The sequence below is a fragment of the Filicampus tigris genome, chromosome 2, assembly GCF_054856515.1.
Source record: "Filicampus tigris isolate MCC_2025a chromosome 2, RoL_Ftig_1.0, whole genome shotgun sequence".
NCBI lineage: Eukaryota > Metazoa > Chordata > Actinopteri > Syngnathiformes > Syngnathidae > Filicampus > Filicampus tigris.
Window position 1 is genome coordinate 4,922,953 of NC_141218.1, and position 23,581 is coordinate 4,946,533.

At 44.6% G+C, this 23,581-nt stretch overlaps 4 protein-coding genes and 1 long non-coding RNA gene across 10 annotated transcripts; 2 read left to right on the forward strand and 3 right to left on the reverse strand.

Moving 5' to 3' along the window:
• Positions 1 to 45: 45 nt before the first annotated feature.
• Positions 46 to 4,680, reverse strand: mfap3l (microfibril associated protein 3 like). 2 transcript variants are annotated; one of them, XM_086053586.1, is made up of 3 exons: positions 4,332 to 4,505; positions 2,556 to 2,933; positions 46 to 2,430 (listed from the first exon to the last, which is right to left on the reverse strand). In XM_086053586.1, exons 2-3 carry the CDS (start codon positions 2,824 to 2,826, stop codon positions 1,601 to 1,603), a joined length of 1,101 nt encoding a protein of 366 aa, XP_085909712.1. In that variant the 5' UTR covers positions 2,827 to 2,933; positions 4,332 to 4,505; the 3' UTR covers positions 46 to 1,600. The 2 variants fall into 2 exon arrangements, with proteins under 2 accessions (XP_085909712.1, XP_085909705.1); XM_086053579.1 differs by lacking the exon at positions 4,332 to 4,505 and adding an exon at positions 4,512 to 4,680 and having other exon boundaries at positions 47 to 2,430.
• A 936-nt stretch (positions 4,681 to 5,616) lies between these two features.
• On the reverse strand, positions 5,617 to 12,857 carry aadat (aminoadipate aminotransferase). Its single transcript, XM_086053552.1, has 12 exons — positions 12,395 to 12,857; positions 11,268 to 11,436; positions 10,264 to 10,396; positions 10,108 to 10,182; positions 9,833 to 10,027; positions 8,808 to 8,956; positions 8,628 to 8,724; positions 7,724 to 7,785; positions 7,586 to 7,650; positions 6,425 to 6,531; positions 6,231 to 6,332; positions 5,617 to 6,155 (listed from the first exon to the last, which is right to left on the reverse strand). Exons 1-12 carry the CDS (start codon positions 12,459 to 12,461, stop codon positions 6,114 to 6,116), a joined length of 1,263 nt encoding a protein of 420 aa, XP_085909678.1. The 5' UTR covers positions 12,462 to 12,857; the 3' UTR covers positions 5,617 to 6,113.
• LOC147150996 (uncharacterized) lies at positions 6,142 to 11,467 on the forward strand. Its single transcript, XR_015089859.1, has 4 exons — positions 6,142 to 6,822; positions 7,639 to 7,813; positions 8,597 to 8,876; positions 9,862 to 11,467. It is a non-coding gene; the product is annotated as an uncharacterized LOC147150996 (long non-coding RNA).
• ino80b (INO80 complex subunit B) lies at positions 12,631 to 15,862 on the forward strand. Of its 2 annotated transcripts, XM_086053606.1 has the most exons (6): positions 12,631 to 12,774; positions 13,055 to 13,178; positions 13,299 to 13,473; positions 13,549 to 13,727; positions 14,348 to 14,520; positions 14,599 to 15,862. In XM_086053606.1, the coding sequence occupies exons 2-6, from the start codon at positions 13,139 to 13,141 to the stop codon at positions 15,100 to 15,102; spliced, it is 1,071 nt and encodes a 356-aa protein (XP_085909732.1). In that variant the 5' UTR covers positions 12,631 to 12,774; positions 13,055 to 13,138; the 3' UTR covers positions 15,103 to 15,862. The 2 variants fall into 2 exon arrangements, with proteins under 2 accessions (XP_085909732.1, XP_085909723.1); XM_086053597.1 differs by lacking the exon at positions 12,631 to 12,774 and having other exon boundaries at positions 12,820 to 13,178.
• On the reverse strand, positions 14,099 to 23,571 carry intu (inturned planar cell polarity protein). 4 transcript variants are annotated; one of them, XR_015089846.1, is made up of 17 exons: positions 23,090 to 23,571; positions 22,221 to 22,615; positions 21,966 to 22,051; positions 21,606 to 21,809; positions 21,404 to 21,522; positions 20,708 to 20,797; positions 20,368 to 20,445; positions 20,114 to 20,288; positions 19,454 to 19,507; positions 19,311 to 19,373; positions 19,052 to 19,231; positions 18,159 to 18,251; positions 17,832 to 18,089; positions 16,828 to 16,922; positions 16,560 to 16,749; positions 15,251 to 15,786; positions 14,099 to 15,023 (listed from the first exon to the last, which is right to left on the reverse strand). XR_015089846.1 is itself a non-coding variant. In XM_086053529.1 (17 exons), exons 1-17 carry the CDS (start codon positions 23,110 to 23,112, stop codon positions 15,431 to 15,433), a joined length of 2,370 nt encoding a protein of 789 aa, XP_085909655.1. In that variant the 5' UTR covers positions 23,113 to 23,570; the 3' UTR covers positions 15,152 to 15,430. The 4 variants fall into 4 exon arrangements, 3 of the variants coding, with proteins under 3 accessions (XP_085909655.1, XP_085909665.1, XP_085909643.1); XM_086053529.1 differs by lacking the exon at positions 14,099 to 15,023 and having other exon boundaries at positions 15,152 to 15,542; positions 15,632 to 15,786; positions 23,090 to 23,570; XM_086053539.1 differs by lacking the exon at positions 14,099 to 15,023 and having other exon boundaries at positions 15,152 to 15,542; positions 15,656 to 15,786; positions 23,090 to 23,568.
• Positions 23,572 to 23,581: the final 10 nt, after the last annotated feature.

Below are 23,581 nucleotides of genomic sequence, written 5' to 3' on the forward strand. Positions count from 1 at the left end.
GTCATTTCCTTTTTTTCTGTAAGTAAAGGAAGAAAAAAAAAAAATGCAAAGTTGGATTTTTGGGGGGGGGGATGATTTTATTTGAGGGCCATATTGCCCAGCCCTGATGTGAAATGAAAGACACGTTTTGTTTCATCATCGCTTGTATTCACTTAGAAAAGGCATCAGGAGAGCACCGGTAAGTAGCAGAGAAGAGACGATCCAACCAAATGTCCCACGTGGCTCTCGCGCAGCGCAGATGGCGCACCATCAGATCAGGTCGGTTATGGAACAGAACAACTCAAAAGATGGGCGCGGGAGAACAAATCGGTATCATTCGTTCTGTCAATTCACCAACAAATTCAAGATTGACTTGTTTTTCACTAACAGCATGCACCGAGAAGCCAAATTTTTCCTCAGTGTAATTTTTTTTTTTTAACTAAGCGCGTCTGGGTTGCTAGTGTCATGCATCCGCTCCTCTAAAAATCACTAATCGTCACCACCATGGCGGTAAATAAACTTTATTTCTGACGAGTATAGTTATAACAAAAGGATGAGTACTAATTAACAGAAGACCGCTAGGTCATGCTAACTGCCAAGCTACTATTTCTTAAAAAACGGAAAATGGCGCTCCAATAACGCTTTCCAAAAACCGGAAATGAATGAATACGTAATCAGAGCCAAAAGGAAGGGCCAGTTTAAAAGTTTAGTATTTATATCAGCATTTTTATTTGCACAATAGTATAGTAGTAATAGTAAGATTTAATTTTGACTCTTGAGATCCACACAATGTTCTCAAAATTACGTTATTTTTTTCAATTTAGCTTAAAGACTTATTCAGAAATACTTCCATTTACAACTTGATAGTTCTTGTAATGTCATTCTGTAAGTAAAACTGTCACTACACTATTATAGGAATGCAAGCAGGGTTATAATATCTTTGGGTTTTTCAATATAGTTCGTTTTGACTTTTGTTTTTTAAATTCAGTTAGTTTGAATTAGTTTTCAGAGCAGGTTTGTTAGTTTTTATTTTTCCACAACGTTTCGCTTTAGTTTTTGTATTTTCTTTTAAATACTGTATTTGTCGAGTGCAAGAAAAAAAAAGGTCACTAAGTATTCTGTAATAAAGTACAATAAACTACAATTCTCAAACGACTATTTGACCTTCCCTTCCGTGTGGACATACAGCAAGCACAAAAAAACTTTTAATCAATACGTTTATGACAAAAAGTTTATGATATTAATTAACAAAAACGAAAAAAGAAAATTGTCGCTAAAATCTTAGTTTTACACACGCAAGATGTAGTTTCAGTTTTTTCAATTTTAGTTTTCGGGTTAGGTTTGATGAACTAGAATAACCTTGGCGCCAAGACATTACGGAATGAATCAAAAGTTGCTCAGTGAAAACGGAAAGAACGAATGATAGCCAGATTGCAACAGGAACAAAAGGAGACATTTCCGCACCCGCTTGTGGTAGAAGTCGACATTTCTTTGCTGATGGGAGTTTACATTCAAGCGTGACACAAAATGAAACGCTGGCATCTGATTGGTCGGTTGCTGGAACCGCCCGCTGAGCTTTTTTTTTTTTCTTTTTAATTCCTTTTGAGAGTCGTCTTCCTCGTCACACGTGACTCTCGTAAAAAATCTGACAGGGCGGCGGGCTCTTGGCGACGGCCTCGTCGCCCGCGCTCCCTTGCGCGTGGTCGTCGAGGGGCGGGGCGGGCGCCGGTTCCAGCTGCGGGTGCACCGACACCTGGATGGCGATGTGCTGCGGCTGCTCCTGCACCGACGAGTTGTCGGAGTCGGCGGCGGGCGATTCGCTGCGCTCCAGCTGCCGGCCCCTGTCCCGCTCCCGCAGGAGGGTGAGCACGTCCCTGGGGCCGGCGCCGCCTGCGTCCCCGCAGCCGGGCCGCCGGCCCTCGGGCGCCTGCCTGAGGAAGGTGTGCCTCATCTCCTCCACGCCCACCACCTCCAGGATCTCCTCCATGAAGGTGCGGCAGTTCATGATGAGCGGCGGCAGCGGGATGCTGCGCGCCAGCTCCTCGATGTAGCGCGCCAGCTCCATGGTCTTGAACTGCGTGACCTTGGCCAGCTCGAGCGTCTTGGTGGACGTGATGATGGGGATGCGCTTGGCGATCTCAAAGGCCTTCTGCAGCTTCTCGGCGCCCTCGGTGCGGAAGAACTCGTTGATGGCTTTCTCCGTCTTCTTGAGGTGGCTGCTCATCATGCAGAGGCGCGTGACGTTGAGCGCCATGATGATGGTGAAGGTGACCAGGCACACCACCATGTAGTAGACGCCCATGTCGCCCTTGGTGAAGACCACGCGCAGCGTCACCGTGCAGTTGGAGGCGCCGTGCGCGTTGGACGCCACGCACGTGTACTTGCCGCGGTCGGCAAATTCGATGCCGGTGATGTTGAGGACGCCGTTCTCCAACAACCACCACTTGCCACCTGTCGACAACGGCGTTATTCGGAAACAGAGTAAACAACGACAACCCCCCGGAAAAAAAAAAAACACAACACTTTTGCTATTGAAAGAAAAACTTGTATTCACGGAAGGGTCAAGCCCGTCTTACCGCCACCGGCGTCCGTGTCGACGAGGTCGCCGTGAGAGTTGAACCACTTGATGCTGGGGAAGGGCTCGCCGCTGACGTTGCAGTCAATCAGCACACAGCTTCCCTCGCGGGCGATCAGCTGGCTCGTAGCGGCGAGCACGGCCGGGACGGACCCGCCGCTGCCGCCGCCGTCCGTCCCGTCGGTGCCACTTCCATCTCCCGACGAGGCGGCGGCGTGAAAGGCCACCAGCCACACCGTAAGCACAAACTCCAGTCCAGCGGCCGGCGACATGGCTTTTTATTTAGGGGGACTGTCGGCGTGTCAGCAGGTCATTCCTCCGTCCGACGGCGCCGTGCTGGCTGACTGGCTATCTCGGTTGAGCGGCGGGAAACATCTCACTGAAAACAAGTTGGTACAGATCTGCTTATAAATATTGTAATATAATATGGATATTCGAGTACAAAAAATAATTTGCACAGTCAGTTATGCAGGGCTATAACTAACGATTATTTGAATCACTGACTGCTGATTATTTTGACGATTAATCGATAAATCAGATCAGGAAAAAATACGTATATAACTTACGTCCCTTTGTTCAAAAACAGAACATTATTTCACGGTGAGAGTGGAGGAAATGCACCTACAAAGTGATGATGATTCAGTTTCTGGTTTGGTTTGTAACCGTCAAAAATGTTGATAATAGTTTGTTGTGTGCAAATGTCCCCATGTTGATTATTGTTGCAAGAAAGATAAAATGATAAAGCCACAGATTTGTTTGCATTTTTTGTTGTAATCTGTTTTATGATTTACAATTATACCACACTTGTCTGCTAGAATTCTGTCAAGTTGACAGAGCGAACGCTTAAAAAAACTGCAAGTCAAAAATCAAATTAACGCCACAAATTCAAGTAGATCATTAAACTGTAACATATTAATTCATGGTTCATTTGCCCTTATTTTAGCACAATCTGAACCTATCAAACAAAAACATACATGTATAATAAATGTAATGCACATTAAGTTATGATTTGTGTTTATTATTTATTGTTAAAAGGGTCAAATTTCAAGGACTTGCTGAATTTTTAAGAGAATAAATACTGGATTATCAAAATACTTTAATTTGATACTCAATTAATTGTTGCATCCTTAATAAAGTACGAATATTCTGACACAGCAAGGCGGAAAGTATAGATCTGTTTACAAATGTGAACAGTAAAAGTCAAGAGTTGTCACAGATATAAATACTCAAGTAAAGATAACTGAACACCTACTCAAGGGAGTAATTATACTTCGTTACTTGCCACCACTGTCCGAAGGAGACGTTCCCAATTTTATCGTAAACCAGTCGACTCTTTTCCTTATAAGCGCTTGCGGTCATATGTAGAAGAGAGGTGAATTTTCCACTTTTGCAGCCAAATATTTGTTGGTTAGAAACGAAACCCCGATCAGGAAAAAAGCGGCCCCGTTTTCTTCTTGGCCTCGTTACAGAACCAACGAAGGGGCCGACCGACGACTAAAATGGAAGATTACACAACACGTACGACTGCACTTTCTGATAGTGGTACTTTTTTTGCGCCGCCATATTATTACAGTTCGGTATAATATACGTGGTTATATATATTGTGTACATTCAACTGTTGTGCTCAAACGGGTGTGGGATACGGCTATGAACTGGATGGTGGTTCTTTGTCACGGGAGCCTTCGAAGCAAGCAGCTGCTACAGAGAGCAAATAATGCGGACGGAAATTAAGCACATTGGCTTCCTGTTGCGACAAAAAAAACGAGAAACGTTTTACGTTTTCTTTTCGGGCTCTCCTCTTCTCTCGTCTCGAAGAATGTCGCAGTGGGGTCGCGTTGAAAACAACGGAAATCCTCCACAGCACGTCGACGACGTTGGCGGATTTGTCGAAGGCGCTGCGGTAACTTCGCGACGGCGTTTCGCCTCTTTTTTGGTATTTGTGGACTTTGGTACTCACATATCAGGGCTTGTCAGCTGGGACAAGACGGGGCGACGATGCTCGAGTCCGGACCTGCCGTCAAAAGCCGCTTTTTTCATGCCTCAAAATGCTTGGCCGCAGTGAGGCGCTGCTGACTTGCATCCGTCCAGCGCTCCTCATCACGCACGTCGACCAAATGCTGAGCTTTTCCTGTCAGTCCCAACATTCAAACTAGGCCCACTTTCAGTTCTAGGCTCTTTGCTTTCCTCTTCTCTTTCTACCTAAGAACCCACTTTTCTACTTCTCCTTTGTCTTTGACCCACTAACTGAATGTCCCAAATATTTTAATATTTACAAGATATGCATGAAGGATGTCTTCCCCTTCATGCCCACTAATATGACTAATTTGACTATGAAGGGAAAAGGTCAAGATTAAAAGTTTTTTTTGTTTTGTTTTTTTTTTCAAAAAATGGGTTGATTATGTGATATACGGCATACTTTTACACAACACAATATGGTGCCAGCATTAGCAGCATTTTGTCACATTTAACTTCAAAAGTGTTTTTAAAAAAATGGTGTGAATTTTTGAGGGATGATGGCTGACCATTGCTCAGGATTATCTGGAAAAGAGCCAGAATTTATAGTTCCATCAATCCCAACATGTCATCCGGGTCCTGAAGTGTCAAAGCAGCCCCAAACCATCACACGATCACCATCATGTTAACTGAAATGCTGCATTACTTTTACACCAGATGTAATGAGACACACGCCTGCCCAAAACTTTTGTCTCATCTGTCCATAGAATATTCTCCCAAAAGTCACATGTCTGGTTCTCGTAAGGTGGTAACTAGTCACACTAAACATATAAGTTGACTTCCGCATTCGGCAAAACGAATCAAAGGATTTCTTTCCAGTTCAGGTCACTGGCAGATTCCTTTTTGTCTCAGCTAGCTACGTAATTACAGAACACTGCTCCTCCAGAATACAATACTAGAAAGTGTTGAAAAAGATTCAAGATTGAAAAAGAATACACACATACCTGCAGCGCAGTGAAAAATTATTTGCTTTCTCAAACATTTATTTCTTTGCATCGTTTCTCAATTTTAATATCATCAAACACATTTAAAAAAATACACTGTATATATATGTTATTAATGTATTTATTTATTTATCTATTTAGACTGTCTTGATAATTCAGATTACGCCTCACTTCAAAGTATTTCGTCAAAGTGTTTACTAAATTTACAATTGCAATTGATGTAAATAAACCGTCTATATTAATTCATGATTCATTTGTCTTTATCTTATCATATGCCAAATCTACAGAAAGATCAATTCATGTATCATAAATGATTATTTTAACTCATTCACTGCCAGACATTTTCGGACCCTTTTTTTACCCTAACATTTGAAAAAATTTGAAAAAAATATATATAAATAAATAAATTCATGTCTTGAATAGCTGTGAAAAGACAAGTAAATTCGTCAATGGCAGTTGAATCACAGAAAATTGCTTGTATTTGTAGAAAAAAATATAAGAGAAGAGGATCTTGAAAAACAGAATCACAATGAAATCTGAGTTGCAATATTGAGGGGAAAAAAACTGCAATTGGATTATTTTCCAAAATGGTTCATCCCACATCACGAGGCCTCTCTGATGAGACTGGCGAGGCGTTTGAAGGCCTGTTGGCAGGGAAATGCAGACATTCAGTGTTTTGCATAATGGGCGGGTGTGTGTTTTAAAACGCACGTGCGTACTTCATCAATCTGTTCAGGCGCGGACAGCGAAAACGCCGCCCTGACGTAAGAACACGGCTCGCTGCTGTCGATCATGAACACACCTCCTGGGACCAGCAGCACCTTTTCAAAGCGGCGCATACGGTACGTAAACACATGCCACCTGGTTGCTGCAAAAGCCAGTGCTACGCTCTATTACGCCACCCGCTACAGACCTCCTTCTCCAACGCCTTCTCCATGATGAGCCGCCGGGTATCACCGACTCCCATCAGCTCCATCCACAGAAACATCCCTGCCGAGGGGGTGTGCCATTTGGCCAAACCTGAGCATGTTCGACAAGAAAACAAACAAACACTAGAAATGTTTCTCCATCCACCCATTTTCTATATTGCTTATCCTGTTCAGGGTTGTGGGGAGCAGCAACAATCAGTGACCAGGTCCTGAAGTGTCAAAGCAGCCATCACACTACTAACGCCACCATGTTTGTCGTTGGCGTTCCGACTGATCTGGACAAGATCTGAGGTTTCGTTATTGACCATCCGGGCCGGCTTTTGAGGAGGACCCGCTTCTCCAATCATGTCGCATCCAATCATGGCTCAGCTTCAGAAAACAGGTGAGTCGTGATTGGTTGTTACCTGAGCAACTGTGATGCCATTTTCGGACAAAATGGCCAACCCCTGAGATGGCTAAAAACGGGTGGATTTTGCTGCTTAACTGATGTTCCACAAACGGGGCGCATAGAACATAATGTAAAGATTTTGTTTTCCCCCCAGAATATGTTCTATTCAGGCCCACTCGTTGAAATACGGCATTCTGATTAATATTGCGTTTGTGGAATATAAGTTAAGCAGCAAAATGCACCCACTTTTAGCCATCTCAGGGGACGGCCATTTTGTCACTTCTGTCGACTGAAGATGACATCACAGCTGCTCATCTGTTTTCTGAAACTGAGCCATGATAGGTCGTTATCTGAGCCCTGAGTAACTTCAATGTCATCTTCAGTCGACAGAAGTGACAAAATGGCCGCCCCCACCGAGCTAGCTAAAAACGAGCAGATTTCTCATATTCCACAAATGCAATATTAATCAGAATGCTCTGTTTATACTACTGCGCCTGCACAGAAAATATTCTGGAAAAAATATGTTTGGGTTGACTTTCGCTTTAAGGGCTACAGTATAGAAATACATTTAACTTGACATGTTGTTTTTCTGAAATACTTTTACATTACACCTGATGTAACGAGACACATACCTTACAAAAAGTTTAACTTTTGCCTTGTCAGTCTATAGACTGTTCTTCCAAAAATGTCTTGAGAATATTTCAGAATGTTTAAGTTCGGTGTTGGTTCTTTACGTTGCAATTTGTGCAGAGTGTACCTGTGAGCCACTTGTGAGCGGAGCTAATCATGGCATCTCGCTGTTTTCTGTAGAACTCTATCACCCTGTGGCAAGAAGAAAAAAAAAAAGAATGACTTCAAATGTTTGTCTTTGCCAAACGCTGCGGGGACAACATACCCGTCTATGTGCTGAAGAAAGCCATCTTGGCCCCAGCTGTGCAACAGTTGCGACACCATGAGCTGCACAGGAAGAAGGGCGAGATTGACTGTGAGTGCGGATAAAACGGTGACAACATTTTAAACAGTTGCTTTGACTGTTTGTACATTCATTATCATTAATATCGCAATTAGCGTCTTCCCACTGGCTTCTTGAACCTTGATCACTTTTAAAGGGGTTATTTCGATTTGGGCGTCTCGCGATCATTAAAAGTGTGAGAATCCAATGGCATCCCAGTTGGGAGTTTGCGGTGAAACTAAATACACAACAAAAACAATTACACACATTGTAAATTTAAGTTCACAAAATTGTTCATTTTAGCTTGATGCTAGCACTCAATGGAAAACCCTATTCGCAGCCGAGCAAAAATTAGCATTAGGTATCACGGGAGGGATTTACCTTCATATAACGAATACTCACACACAAAAGACGTATGAACACATACGGACTGGGAATATATTCTTCCTAATCTGTGAAAAAAATTATTATTAATAAATTTCGCCCCTTTCTACTACTCTCTTTTATCTTCATTTAAGTGTATCTTCATGCGTTATTCTTTTTTTATTCAGGAATTATTTTTTTTTTTGGTTATTATTTGAATAATTCAAAAACGCTGATGAAGCCCCAATATGCATAATGCATGAAAAACAGGGGTTTTCTCCTAGAAAAAAGTTCAGATAAAATGGTCCTATGTGGCCTCCCATCATTTGTTGTGTGACGCAAATTGTTTTTGTTTCAGTTTCCATTTGCAACACTGTGATACCACCACTATAAGCGTGATTGTTTCAGTCACCATAGTCGTGATTGGAAACGTTCCCAATATTTCATTCGTAGGTGTGAGTGAGCGGCCACAAAAAGGACTCACCTGTGTGAAGGTGCTGGTGTGCATGGTGGAGGCCTGGATGTGCAGCACCACCCGCTCCACCAGTGGCTTGGGCCCGGTCACGAAGCCGATCCTCAAGCTGAGGCGGTCAAACATTCGGTTGAAGTTGCCAAAAAGTGAGCGGCACGGCGGATCACGCCAAGGGGCTAGGAGTGGCCTTACCCCGAAGACAGGATTTTGGAGAAGGAGTCGGTTCTGATGATGCGCCCGTCCACGTCCATGGAGAGGAAGGTGGGCGCCCAAGGCTTGTCAAACTGCAGGAAGTAGTAGGGGTCGTCCTCGATGATGAGCATGTCGTACAACCTCGCCAGCTGTGCACAGCCAACATAAACTATCCCATGATCACGGCTTTCGGACATTAAGCCACGTTATATACATTATATAGCCACGATATATTTTCTGGGCTCGCTCGCCACCATTCACTCAAATGTCCCACACCCGGCACCCATCATGGCTGCCGTACATTTTGCTGACTGAGGCTGGAAGCTTCGCTACTTCGTCCACAGGCGCATATCAAGTTAAATTTAGTTCAGGACTGTTGTAAAGGAATATACGGAATATCATGTATTTTGCGGCTTGGCAATGGTGTGGGGTCGCCCGCTTAAAAATGGGAAATGTATTTTTATCACGTGAAAGCTAATGTGCATTTGGATCAGCTAGTTTCGATACAGGGGCAGTGTTGGAAATTTTTCAGCGGGCTACCCAGGGTGACAACAAAACAAAGCAGTGCACATGGCTGAGAAGTTATTGTTTCTTACAGAATCCACAGTCAGGCGTTCATGAAATCAAAGACACACATACACCAAAATTCCCCAATACACATTGTATTTGCCTTTTTGCTAGATGGCTTCCTTTTGTAAGTTATGTCAGTCCTTTTTTTTTTTTTCTTTACTTAATTAATTGCAGAGGTGTCATATCTAGGTCCAAAAAGCACAAAAGCCTGCCACAAATTGGCTTTAGCTGGCTGGTTTATGTGTGCTTTTGATTTCATGAACCCTTACAGTGGATGGTAGGATACACGATGACTTCTCGGCCATCTTTTTTTTGTGTTGTAAGATGTGAACTTGATCATCTTGATGGATGCTCGCGAGAAGTATGAAGGATTTCACTGTTATGAAAGATTCTTTGACATTCCGCATCGGTCAGCGTGCGAGCGGTCTAAGCAGTCAAATGGACGGAAAGGCCACCTGGTAGACTTCTCTCTTCCTCTGTACAGTCATGGATGCCCCAGTGGGGTTCCCCCCGTTGGGAATGGTGTAGAGGATCTTGGGTCTGCCAACATCTGACGGGTGCCAACGGGACAAGACTTCCTTGAGGGCTGCCGGTATCATGCCGTGCTGATCACTGGCGACGTTGATGATGTTGCAACCCAGCGGCTGGAGCTGCGTTATGTAGACAAGAGGTGCAGGTTTGGATGAGATTTTGTCACTTCTGGGGGCGGGGGGGGGCGACGCGATCTTACCGCCGCCAGCGTTCCGGGGTAGGTGGGCGAGTCCAGCAGGACGTCATCTCCTGGGCTGACCAGCATCTCGAACACCTGCCACGCCACACGGAAGCTGAAATGGCGCCAGGAAGCGCGAAAAAAAAAAAAAAAAAAGGGGGGGGTGAGGGCACGTACCTTGCAGAGTCCCTCCTGGCTCCCTGTGGTCACACACACATCCATCTGTCCCTCCTCGGGACCGAAGGCAGCCGTCGGCGGGTCGTGGAGCCTCTTTTGCAGCTTCTTCATCCACGTCAGCAGCTCTGGGATTCTGCATCGAGGTTACACGTTTCTGTGAGCTGTGTCATACAGGCCAAAAGTGACATTGACCTCGTGCATGTGTGTGTGTGAGAGAGAGAGAGAGAGAGAGAGAGAGACATAAATGTTGTTTTTGTCCAATGTAGCACCTCATGCATTTCATTTTCAGCTCCCACGTGCATTTTTAAGTTGAACTTCATGTTTTCCAAAAAAATGTTTCTTTTTTTTTCCTCTATTTTTTTTTCTCAGGTCTATTTTGTCATATGAGAGTTTTTTTTTTCTGGTGTGAGTGAGATTTTTTTTGTGTGTTAAAGCAGTTGTTTAGAGTGTGAGATTTGGGTGTGTGTTTTTGCTGTGTATAACAAACAGTTCATGGTGTGTGTGTGAGAGAGTTGTTTTGTCAGGTGAGAGAGGGTTTTCAGTGTATAAGAGTTTTGGGGGTGTATGAGAGGTCTCTGGATGAAGGTGAGGGAGTTTGTTGAGAATAAGAGTGTTTTGGTAGAAGTGGGAGGTTTTTGTATATGACAAGTTTTTTGGGTACCTGAGAGTTTTTGGGTTAGTGAGAGGTCGTTTGATGTACGAGAGAGGTGTTTAGTTGTGTGATTTTTTTGTGTGAACGTTTTTTTTCATGCGAGTTTGTTGTGTGTGTCAGAGCTTTGTGAATTTGTTAGTGTGCATATAAGAGGTTAGTGTGGATATAAGAATTTTGTGAGTAGATGTGTTTTTATTTTTTATGTAAAGCACCTCAAACATTTCAGTTTACACTATACACCCTTAACAACTGCTGTGTTTAACCCTTTTTTTTTTTAATTAAACAACAATATGGGTTAATTTGAAGCCATCAGTTGTAAGGGTTCCTGCTGTCCCAACGTGAAGCATGTTACCCGTTGGAGGTGGAGTACTGGAGGGCCCTTTTCATGGCCACCGGGTCGAAGGAGACCTCCGGGCCGTTCTTGACCTTGATGACGGCCGACTCGAAGGGGAACGTGTTGGGGTTGGGTGCCCCTGCGGCCAGTGAAATCAGAGATGGGGGCGAGCGCTGCTGCAGCTCGGCTTCAGACGCACAGCATACCGTGAGAGCAGGACAAAGAGAGTAAGTAAAGCATAGTGTAATGATATTACATCTGTTCTTCAGTATTTGTGCATGTGAAGGCTGAATCTGTGAGTAGCGAGTGACGTCATAGAGAGGGGATGAGCTAAATTGGGGGAAGTTGGGGAAAAAAAAAATAAAAAGGGGGAAGTTGGGCTGGAGCAGTCAGTCTGAGTGTGGAGCGCATGGGCGGGAGATGTGGCCGCCAGCAGCTCTTGTGTGAATGTGTTCTATTTCGTTGCGTTCTGTTATTAAAACAGCAAACAGATTGCATCGGCGACAGTGAGCATCTTTGACCACACTGAAGGGCGTTACAATATTATTTGGGCATCTGCAAAGTATTCACAGCGCTCCACTTTAATTTTCGACTCTAAGCTTTTACATACACATTACAAGTCATTAGCTTTTTCATTGGTATTTCTGAACGAATGTTTATCATTGTACATTTTATGGGCTCGATATCTTCAAGCAATTCCTTAACCTGACGTGCAAAAAAAGTGCTTAGCGCGTTAAAAAGATCAATTATGATTGATCAATTAAAAACTCCAAAAATTGAATATTAAAAGCTCAGTATGCCCTTACATTATGTGGGCAAGATAATTATTTAGCATGGATCCGGCGTCTGCTTATGACAAAACAAAATCAGACATTCTATTAAATTACAATGGAATTAAGTTTGCATTTTGCAATATAAAACTCAATCCAACCTGATATAAATTGAGATGTGCTGTAAAGAGGAATGGTAGTTCCTCAAGTATACTGCAAGCATTCAAAAAAATAATGACTCATCATGTCAGTATGAGATGTTGTGTGTAGCATTTTGAGGGGGGGAAATCATGTGAATGTGAAATGTGCACTGTCAATACTTTTCGTGTGCACAAAAAGTGCTTTTTTTGTGTTTATTTTTTCCTGGACACTCACTCAGCATTCTGATGGGCGACGGCTTTCTTGCTGCACTGACGGCCGTGAGAAATCGAGCGTAATTCATGTTTCTGTAAACAGACTTCCTCTGCAAACCACTCGCAGGACCTCCAGTCACGTGTTCCTAATAATTTGACCAGCCTTTTTGAAACCGCTACAACTTTACAACTCTTGTCATATCCCGAGATATGAATCCCAATGAATGACCAACTCAATATTGGAAGTCAATATTGTCGCAGGCTTGTGACGTCACATAGCCTGTGCTTTTCCCAGACCGATCCCCTTGGATCCAATGAGGGGTTCCACTTCGTCGAGTACATTTCGTAAACGTCAACTGAACCAACAGTAAATAAAATAAAGGTCAAATCGCGTTTGTAAAGGTAGGCCAGCACAAGACACGTCTGCGTTTCGTACAGTAAGAAGTTCATCCCGAACCAAGCGTTGCTAATGCTGTACAGCCCGCTGCCAGTAGAGGGCAGTAAGTGTCAACATGACAGCAATTAATAGGCGGAAGTAGATGAGGATGCGTACATTGCGTGTTGTTAGCATTACCTTGTTTCCAAAAATGCAACTTAAGTATTTACATCATACTATTTAAGGTTGCGGCCACTAAATCCCACTTTTATGGTTACAAAAATTACACTTGTCGGTACGTTGCAGCGGAAGTCAATTTTTTGTGGACTTATTCTGTTTGGAGTGGTTGCTGCCATGGACTAAAGAGCTTCTGCCACTGTAGTAATTTCAATGGGGAAAAGGAAAGACGTGGTTCATTCCAGATTCCTCGGTAAGTGTCTACTCCCTTGATGTGCATATTGTGTAAATGTAAGAACTTTAAAACCTGCAAAGCTCTCAAAAGTGTTTGATTTGAAAAAAAAAAAAAAAGCCCATCTGTTTTCACGCGCAGGCGAAGGCAGCGTGGGACCACACGGCCTGCACAAGCACAAGCACAAAAAACACAAGCGGCACAAGAGGAAGCACCACGGCCTCTCTGAGGTTTCGGAGCCCGTCGTCGCCCCTCGCCCGCCCCCGCAGCTGCGACTCAAAATCAAATTGGGAGGACAGACACTGGGGACAAAAAGGTGAGACGACCACGAGGAACACTCAGGTGCACAAATGCACATCCGTGTTCATTGCTGCTTGCTTTGACCCTCCAGTGTTCCTACTTTCACCGTGCACCCTGGTGTGGCTTGTCCTCCCTCACCACTGATGATTGTGGATGATGATGATGATGACGATGATGATGATGATGACGACGATGATGATGAGGCGGAGGATGAGGAAGAAGAGGATGACGAGCCTTCTGTGCCCCTGGAGCAGTATCGGGCTTGGCTGGGTGAGAATAAGTACAGTGAACCCTGCAGCAATGATTTTCATCACAGAACCTTTTTGTGATTGGCCGACAAATGGGATCATATGGAAGCTTATCTCACCAGCAAGCAACTGCTCTTATGTCCATGAAGAGTCAGACTGATGTAGATGTAATGCTGTTTTAAGAAAGATGGGAAGGCAAAAAGCCAGCAAGAAAAACGACACACTGCCCAAGAAGGAACATTGCATTTGGTTTCATGTAGTTGCACTGAGACTCAGGCACGTCGACAGATAGACCCATTTGGTGCTGTGGCATCAGCCTCTTTTTTGCATGGAGCCCTTTTTTTATTTTTATATGAATCAATATATAAAACATTAAAAAAAAGACTGTCACCAATTTCCTTAAGTATTTTTAAATTGTGAGAATCTTGCATGAAGTGTGTGTAGACAATTTATATGCTGCAGCTTCCCGTTTCCCCTTTGTAAACAGTTTTGCTGACTGCTAGCATAAATTCATGTACATTACTGGTTTACTTTAACAGCGTGAATAATTTTGACCATGGGTGGCCTTTTTTGTGGCTTGTGCTCCTGCCTCCACAAACGTCTGCGTGCACGTTCCTGTTTCTCCCGTCTTGTCCGTCTCAGATGAAGACAGCAACATGGCAACGTCTCCTCTGCCCGACATGGACTCGGACTCCATGTTGGGGGTGCCCGTGGACGAGGAGGAGAGGTGGCTGGACGCTCTGGAGAAGGGTGAGCTCGACGACAACGGCGAGCTGAAGAAGGAGGTCGACGAGTCCCTGCTCACGGCCCGACAGGTGAGGGGAAGGAGGAGGGGCAGTGTGCCGGGGGCGGTCAACGCGTGCGCTCAATCAAAGACGCTTTGGGCTTTTCAGAAAGCGCTGCTCCACAAGCAGCAGATCCAGCCCCTCATGGAGCTGCCCATGGGCTACAAGGAGAAGGAGATGACCGCCGAGATGATGCAGAAGCGGGAGGAGCGCGCTCGGAAGCGACGCTTGCAGGCGGCCAAGAAGGCGGAGGAGAACAAGAACCAGACCATCGAGAGACTCACCAAGACCAGCAAGGCCAAGATCAAAAGCACGCGAGAGAAGAAGTCCAAGCAGAGCCAGTGCCCCATCGTCCGCTACAGCGACTCGGCCCGAGGCGTGACCATCTCCTTCCCCGCGGGCGTCCCCGCGCCCTCCGCCGCGCCGTCCCCTCCGCCGCCCCTGGTGCCCGTGAGCTGCGGGGTGAGCGGCTGCTCCAACCGCAAGAAATACAGCTGCGCCAAAACGGGCGTCCCTCTGTGCAGCCTGCAGTGCTACAAGAGGAACATGCAGTTAGCTGACAGGACTTACTCTCACTGTCAAGACGTGGACAACCGCATAACATCGCTTTGAGAAAAGAAGCCTCGCGTCAACTGTTCTCCAAGTAAAAGGCAAAATGTGCTTGCGTCAATCTGTTTATTCGTCAGTCCCAGTGGAAGTTTACTGGAGAATGAACACAAAGATAATTAAAGCTTGTATATTTAAAGACCAAAATCTTCACCGCTATCCTTTGTCTTTGCCTGGTCCGTTTTTCTTCTGAGTCCGCCCAGAGTGCTTGCTTTCAACGTTTTTCCTTGCGTCATCCAACGAAGTACAATAGAAAAATCCCAAACTCTCCCAACGCTGGCGTCATCACAACATTCAGTTTCAGTGACAAAAGTCTTCTGGTCCAGTCATTACATCAAGTGGCCAAACCAAAGGAGAGTCTGAAGGCCATCTCCACGGGGACCTCTGGTACGGAGTCGTGAAAACACACGTACAACTCTTGAGGAACGGGCTCCAGCAACAATCGCCTATAAAATGAAAAAAAAAAACAACAACAAAAACAGCACAAGGGCTAAACGTGAGCTTAACTGTGTGATTGTACGCGGGGGAAGTTTGCCTTGCAGCCCCGAGGCGGATGTACCCAATGACCCAGTATGTCAGGCTGGGAGCAGGTTTCCTCTGGTCTGTCCACTTTTCAGGTACACACTGGAACAGGACCCCGTGCTCTTTGACTAGGCCCAAACCCCGAGGCCTGTCTGCTGCCCGCTGGCCCTGAAGGGGGAAAGCTAATGTGAGATGATACTCCAAAGATAAATTCAAATAAATAGAGCAAATGGGATTCCCCCTACTACTGTGTATTGTGGTTCTTCATTAATGCTAATGCACGTTAGCTAAGAGTTTCATTTGACAGAATCTTATGATTTGAATAAGGATGTCTAAATATACATTTCATTCTCTCTTTGAATGTGTTGCTGCTCTGAGTGTACACGCAGGAGTTATTTGAAGCTTTATAGTGACATAACATGGATGCTAATGCCTGCTAGCTACAACTTTTGTTCGATAACATTTTATGGATTTGTTCAACATTTGTTTGAATATACATTAAACGTGTCTAAGTTGCCGCTTCGTGTAAGTTCATGTTTGACGGTTTACAGTTGTGTAACGTCTATGCTAACGCCTGCTAGCTACAACTTTAGTGAAACAAAATGTTATGGTTTGGTTGAGCATTTGTGTTCAAATATGCTATGCCTTTTTTAACACAAAACTTTATGGTTTGGTTGGACATTTGTGTTTGAATATACAACGATTAATCCTCTCTTTTATGCTCTGTTGGTATCCGTTGCTTCTCCGTCTGTGTTTATAATTACATAACATTTATGCTGAAGCCTGTTAGCTACAACTATCGATAAAATGTTATGGTTTGATGGAACTTTTTGGGGTTTGAATATTTCATGTTTAATTCTCTTTTATATGTCAGCTTTACACTAAAGTTCAACTGAGTGTGACAAGAACATGCTTTGGCCTCTTATTGATTTTATGCTTACTTGCAACAGCATGTGCTCTTTGAACACTGCCCGAATGGACAGGCAGCAGCGGTAAAAGTTGCGAACGAGCAACGGGTGAATGGATCCGCCGAGCTGAGCCTCCTCCGTTTGCGTGGGCGCAATAAAGATTCCCTGGACTGTTTCCATGAGCACATAGTGGAACAAGATGTTCTCAGCACCCACGCTCAGCCTGTCGCACACAGAATCAGACGGGACAGCTCAGTTCGGGCCGCGAACGTTTGCAAGAAAAACGTGAGGACACACAAACCTGGTGGCGTTGGTCATCTCGTCCGTGTCCCTCCTACTCAGAGACTTCATGAGTGTGCCCAGGTGGAACGAATTCGAGGGCTTCATCCACTGGACCTGATGGAAAGAAGAGCAACAAGCAAAGCCCGATTATGCTAGCCAATGCTATTAATGAGCCTCATGGGAAGGTTGTCTGTTTGTGTTGAATAATTGAATGACTGAAAACAGTTATTTACCATGGTTTATTTTTGCTATTTAACGAATAGTGGGGGGTCATTGTATTCCAAATTTAAACTTTTCATGATGATTAACAGGGAATTAAGGGTCATTTAACAGAAAGGTATCACATTCAAACATAAATTAAGAAAAAAAAAAAATTTTTTAGTCTTGTCTTTCAGCTTGCTCGGATCTAAAAATTTGGCTCGCAACACAAAGGCAGAAAAAAATTAATTAAATTCGACCAAGCGACGACTCATAACTTTACTATATCATGAAGGATATTTTCCCCCCAAAAATATTTAAATTCTCAATAAAAAACAATCTTAAATTTTGTGCTTCTTGGATTATTACTATACCAGTTTACAATTTTGAAAATTCCTGAAATTTTTTCACCTTACTTTCAACTAGGGTCTGAGCGATAAAAGGGTTTTTTGACACTGATGTAAATTTGGATATTAGACAGAATAAAATTCCGGTAACCCATTAAATCGGCTGCTTGATTAAAATAATTGAAAATAAATAATATAACTTATTTGTTGGTGCCACAGTGCTTACAACAACAAAGATATGAATTACAGGTAGAACATTTGAATGTGAAATAATACTTTGTCCTTTAGTATTTAACTTTACAAGAGACAGAAAAAACAACATTTGCAATTTTTTTTAATGTCTTTACCTTTGTCATATGTTGTAATGTGTTTAAAAAAAAATCATCTGTATTTTTGGTGATTCCCCCCCCCAAAAAAAAAAAATATTGGCCGATTAATCAGTCGGGTAATGCTTCCAACACTTTGATGCAGTCGTTACCTTGAAGATGCCTCCACTCGCATCAGGCGAGTCCTGACGCCCACCCAGGATCTTCGCTGGAGAACCTGACCCGGCGTCGGCGTATCCCTCACCACCCCAGTCTCGGGCCTTCTCCCCGCACACGCCGTCCAGGCGGGCCTGGGACGTGCCAGCTTGCAGGAACACGTCGGCACTGAAGAGGCGCGGGGCGGCGGGGGCGCTCAGACGTTCTTCCACGGCCTCCTCCAGCGTCTCCAATCGTAGCAATGTGGCCTTCACCTGAGGCCGCGGCGTGGTTAGGGTTTTGCCGCAAATCCGCTAACCATCATGTTGCTGCAAGCGCTGCACCTGATCCACATAAACACAGTCGGGTCCCGGAGATGCATCGGAATGCGCTGCGCAGCCGCCGACCTCCAGCAGCACACACTGCAGCCAGCACCTCTGACGGGACACACACACACACACACACACTCTTACATAATGTTAAGGTCAACCCCGAATGTCATTTGTTCACCTTGAAATTTGATGACATTTCCTGAAGTCACCCAAAATACACAAACATCAAAATGAAATAAACAAAATAATGTACGGACTTACAGAAGTACGTAAACAAATACATTTCAAATGAACCCCGAAAGCTCATGTATGATATTAGTTGACAAAGACAAAAATGAAGGACATTTGGCTTATAGTTATAGTTACTTTTATAAAACATTTGATGAAGTTACATTTTTATTTATTTATTTTTCGAACAAAAAACCTTTTTCAAATTTTTGTTATTTCGTCAACTTTAATCACCTTGATTCTGATTCGTGGCCATACACATAGTGGCGCATGAAAATTGGTCCGACCGATTTTGCATTCACGCTCAACTTGAGCATAAAGAAAGAACTTATTTAGAAAGGACGCATTTATAAGGAAATGATGCCAGGGGCGGAGCCAGAACGTAGCTAATAGGTGGGCCTGAATATTTCCCCTCACTGAGCACAATCCTCCTGTCGCGACACATCGTATATTCAAGCCTTAAGACAACCACAATTATTCTATTCTTGACATTCAATACAATGTTTAAAAAAAACACAACGAAAGCCAAATTCAAAATTAATTTCATTAGAATTACAAAAAAAATAAAAGTATATATTTTTTCATGAATCTCACTGGGTGGGCAGTCTGTCAATCTGGGTGGGCCTCCATGGCTCCGCCCATCGAGCGTAAGCATTCATTTCTCCTCTTGTACTTACCAAGCCCACGATGAGGAGGAAGCGGCGTCCTGGAAAGGAACCCTGAAGAAAGACCTCGCGCCAGATGACCAGCCGGCCCACCCGCCGCCGGGAAGCCGCGTGCAGCAGGCAGTGGTGCTGCATGTACAGACACACGTCCAGCAGGTCCTCTTTGGGAAGATGGTTGGCGATCAGGTAGGACTGTTGGCGACAAGCCCAAGCGTTCGGACTTCTTGACCACTTTGAAGGAAAGAACCTCACGACGGAGGCTTCTACTCGCCTTGTAGAAGAGACAAGAGCCCACGATCCCGTACAGACGGCGTAGACAAAAGAAATCCTCTGACTGACAGGTGGGGGGGGGGGGGGGAAAGGACATCAGGTGGAGATCCGCGCGTGACAACCATAAAATGCAGCTCAGCTCACCATTTCTCCAAAGTCAGAGGCCTCAAGGTCAGTGAGGACAGAGTCCACGTCCGTCTGTGAGGACGCCACACGTTCCAAAGTATTGATTAGAACACAATGCCAAAATTCAGACTTCCATAAAGTATCTCAATACCGATACTGAAGCACTAACACGACAAAAACATCTGTAAAATCTGTAGAATCACAGACAAAACATGACAATTCATATTATTTGTATTTTCATAAATTGAAAATAACATGAAGTCATGTAGAATATTATTATTAAACTAATCCTGCTTTTTACGCCTACAGAAAGCAACGACTGTAGGTTCATTTTATAATGTACATCTTTGGCCATGAATTGTTGACTGTAAACACACGCCTGGCCCACTCTGCACATTATTTATGTCTTTTACATTGCACTTGCTTTCTGTCAATATAATATGTCTTTAAGTGTGTTTGTATTCTTTTCTGTTAAAAGACCATAAAAAAAACAAAATTGTCGGCCGTAAACGGCAAAGGCTACGCACGCGATGGAGGTGGGTTTTCTGTATAATATTTTTATACAACACAGCGCTATTTTTCTTCCGCGAAGTCATGTAATCAAAATATTGTGGTGTTTTAAGGGGCTGTAACGGTCGAATGGCATCTCAATTCATGAAAACCGACGTAATCGCTCACTTTGACTCGCTCGGGCAGCGTGAGCCACCGCACAGCCGGCAGCCCGTCGAGGAAGATGCTGCCGGAGTTGTCGGTGGGCGGCGCCGAGGCGGAATCCGACGGCCGGATGAGCCGCAGGAAGAACAAGCGGAAGAACTGGTCCAGCTGCGGCGTGTGCTCGGTCCCGCCGAAGGCCCTGCGGAGGCGCACCGATAAAACGCACGACTCAAACACCAGACGCGTCAACCGCTTGTCGCTGTGCGCGCGCGGCCGACCTGTCCAAGGATCCGTACATGACTCGCAACGTCCGCACGGCATTGCCCACCAGCGACTGCAGGCACGGCAAAGGGACACTGGAAGGAAATTTGACAATCTTCAGACATGCTCATCGCCAGAGCACCAGCCAGGAACTCGGACTGATTGTGAAATATAAATAAATTGAGATTCCCCCACCCCCCCTTCCTTAATATTACGATTTAATATGCAATTATTTTTTATATGATCCTCTTTCCATTGATTTTTGAACAAACACAATCAATAAATAAATCCACCGACCGAAATGAATTCGATAAATTGTTCAGCCCTACCAGGAACCCTCCCGCGGCGGCCGTTTACCTCTCAGCAGGGAGTCCGACCACCAGCAGGGCGTCGCCTTCCTTGCAGTAGCCCACGTGCACCAGATGCTTGTCCAGCAGAAGCGTTGAACTAAAGGAGCAGTCAAGCGTGCGGTTTGACAAAAGCGGTTTGAGTGGGTGCTAGCGTGCCAAAGCAGGCCATTACAAAGAGATCAGAAAATATTACTCGAGTCGTAAAGTAGCATTGATTTGAAAATGATGCTACTGGTCTACAAATCACTGAACGGTTTGGGGATAATGCTTATTAAATATAAAACCAGTAGGGCTCTTGAGGTCTGCAGACTGGGGTTGATTAGCAGAGGCCAGAGTTGAATGTAAACACGGCGAAGCAGCATTTAGCTGTTATGCTGCATACAAATGGAATAAGCTGCCAACAGAGGTCAAGTCAGTTTAAATGTTTGTAAATCAGGTTCGAATCTGTTTTTCCTCCATAACTATGATTAAGGTCTATTAAAGTACTTTCAAAATATTTTTTTGCCAAATCTTGCACTGTACACTCTTTTAGTCATTTTAGTAAGCTACTTATTTATTTCTTTACTTTGCTTTTAAATGCCTTCAATTCTTCTGTTTGTAAAATGCTTTTAGATGTTGTATTTTTAAATATGTGAAGCAGTTAACTTGTATGAAATGCGCTATGGAATTAAAGCTGAATTGCCTTGCCTGGTGCCTTCAGTACCTGACAATGTGACCTCCTGTGACGCTGTCCAGCATGTCGCACAATGTCAAGAAAATTCCTCTCGCACCCTTTAGCCGGGCGGCCGCCTCCGACGCCGGGTACTGGTACAAGATCTCCTCCTGCGCACACCAGAACGGAGACAGCCGTCTTTTTAGAAACATGCCGGCATGACATACAGCTGCGGACGGACTTCGGGATGGACCTCGTCCTGTGGCGACGTGGCGTCCATTTTAAGTGACAGGTACATGAGCGCGTGCGGGACGTGGTTGACGGACATCTGCGGCCGGGACGCGTCCTCGCCAAGCAGAAGAGGCACCGGTGGGCTGACAGGCGCGAAGGCCGTGGCCACGCAATCCGGTCCGGCGGCGCCATTTGTATTCGTGGATGTCGCCAAGGTGAGCCTCACCTGAAGGGGGAGATTGTTTGTTCAACAAACAATGTGGTAACAGCAAAAGAAACTTGAAAAACAATAATGGTAATGAAGCCTTTCTTTTGAAAAAGTGAGGATGTTGAATCCTTTCAAAAGGGAGAAAAGTCGTTGTTGATGAACTTGGCGTCACACCTGAGTTGGTCCCGCAATGCACGCCAGAACTTGCTCGATGTTTTCGGCGCTCACGTTCACGTCGTCCACGGCAACAAGAACATCGCCTGCGGGGCACAGCAAAGTCGACGGCTTTGAGGAAACGAGCCGACGAGGTTCGGGACCCGTCGTTGGCGTGGCAACCGGTGTTGCTAAAGTTACCTTGAAAAATTACTATACGCATTACTTTCTAACATGTGACCGGCATCACTGATGGCGACAACATTTTCGCCTCACCAATTAGGATACGGTTGCACTTGCTGGCAGGGCTTCCGGGAGTCAACCCGTCCACCGTCAGCCTTCCCTCCCGTCCAACCGAGGCACCATCCGGCTGACATGGCCGATGCACCACCCCCAGCAAAGCCTCCAGAAGAGGGAGCGCACCCGAGCCGCCGAGACGTTTCGGGTTGAGGTAGACGAACACAGTCTTGAGCTGCGTCTTCCGGACGGACACCGATGACACCGAGTCCTCCCTCGCGCCTCCTTGATTGCGGGACTCACACAGTTTTTTTCGGGAGATCCGAGCCAGCGTGCTTTGGGCGGCCGCTGCCTCCTCCTCGCCCTCGCTCAACTCCAAATAGAAGAGCTCGCCATTTTTCTGGACGCTATCCAGCCATTCGGGTTCCGGGTCACTGGAACAACATAATGTAGTTTTCACTTTGGAAATTCGATAATGAACAAGAGCTGCACAACATCTCAATGCTTCTGAACAGACATAAAAACTTGGAAATCGCTTAAAGTCATTGATGTTCCACATTTTTAATTGTGCCATATGAATGACTTGGAATTTAGTTTCAGACAGTAATATCATTTGTTACTGGGGAAAATATCATATTCACTGTGCCAAACAGAAACACAGTATACCCTCATTCTCCGGATTTATTATTGATATTGACATGACAAATATTTTTCTCATGTATTAAAATAAAATGGAAACAAGTAAAATTGAGACATAACTACTTGTGTTAATTTTTCTTTCTTGTCTGTGCTCCAATATGTGTAAATTTGAAATGCACCTTATTTGATACTTTGTATTTTTTTATTCGTTTTTCCTGCAAGAATCCCCGTTTTGATTTGCATTCAGAAACAATTTGTTTGCTTCTTACTTGCTCGATGAAGTAGTCGGCATGTTGTCCCCGCGAGGTCCTAACAGTCATCAAAACAAAAGGCCACCGCCACCTGCCATGTCGGAATCACTTCCTCCAAGCGTGGCGACCGACGTGCACGGGCTTCCGAAGTCTTTCTTTTTGCAGACAAAAACTCAAGAAATTGTACTTGTTTTCAAATTATCCGGTCTCGCGGACAACAACAGTGTCGCCCTTTATGACGTCACTGTTCAGGCATAACTGCGTTACTATGAATAACAACACAATATAATCACCACAAACTGGCCTGAAATGTCCTAATTATTCCCCTCCTAATGGCATATATCTGAAGTATCTGTGGTAAACCTGGGAGTTGGTTTGAACTCCCCATTTAGCGTTGAAATAAAGTTCACTCTTGCCAGCTTTCTGTGCACTGGTTGTAGCTTCCGACTAGGAACATTAGTCATAAAAATCACGAGCCCATATTTTTCTTCATGATTTGTAGAACTAAAA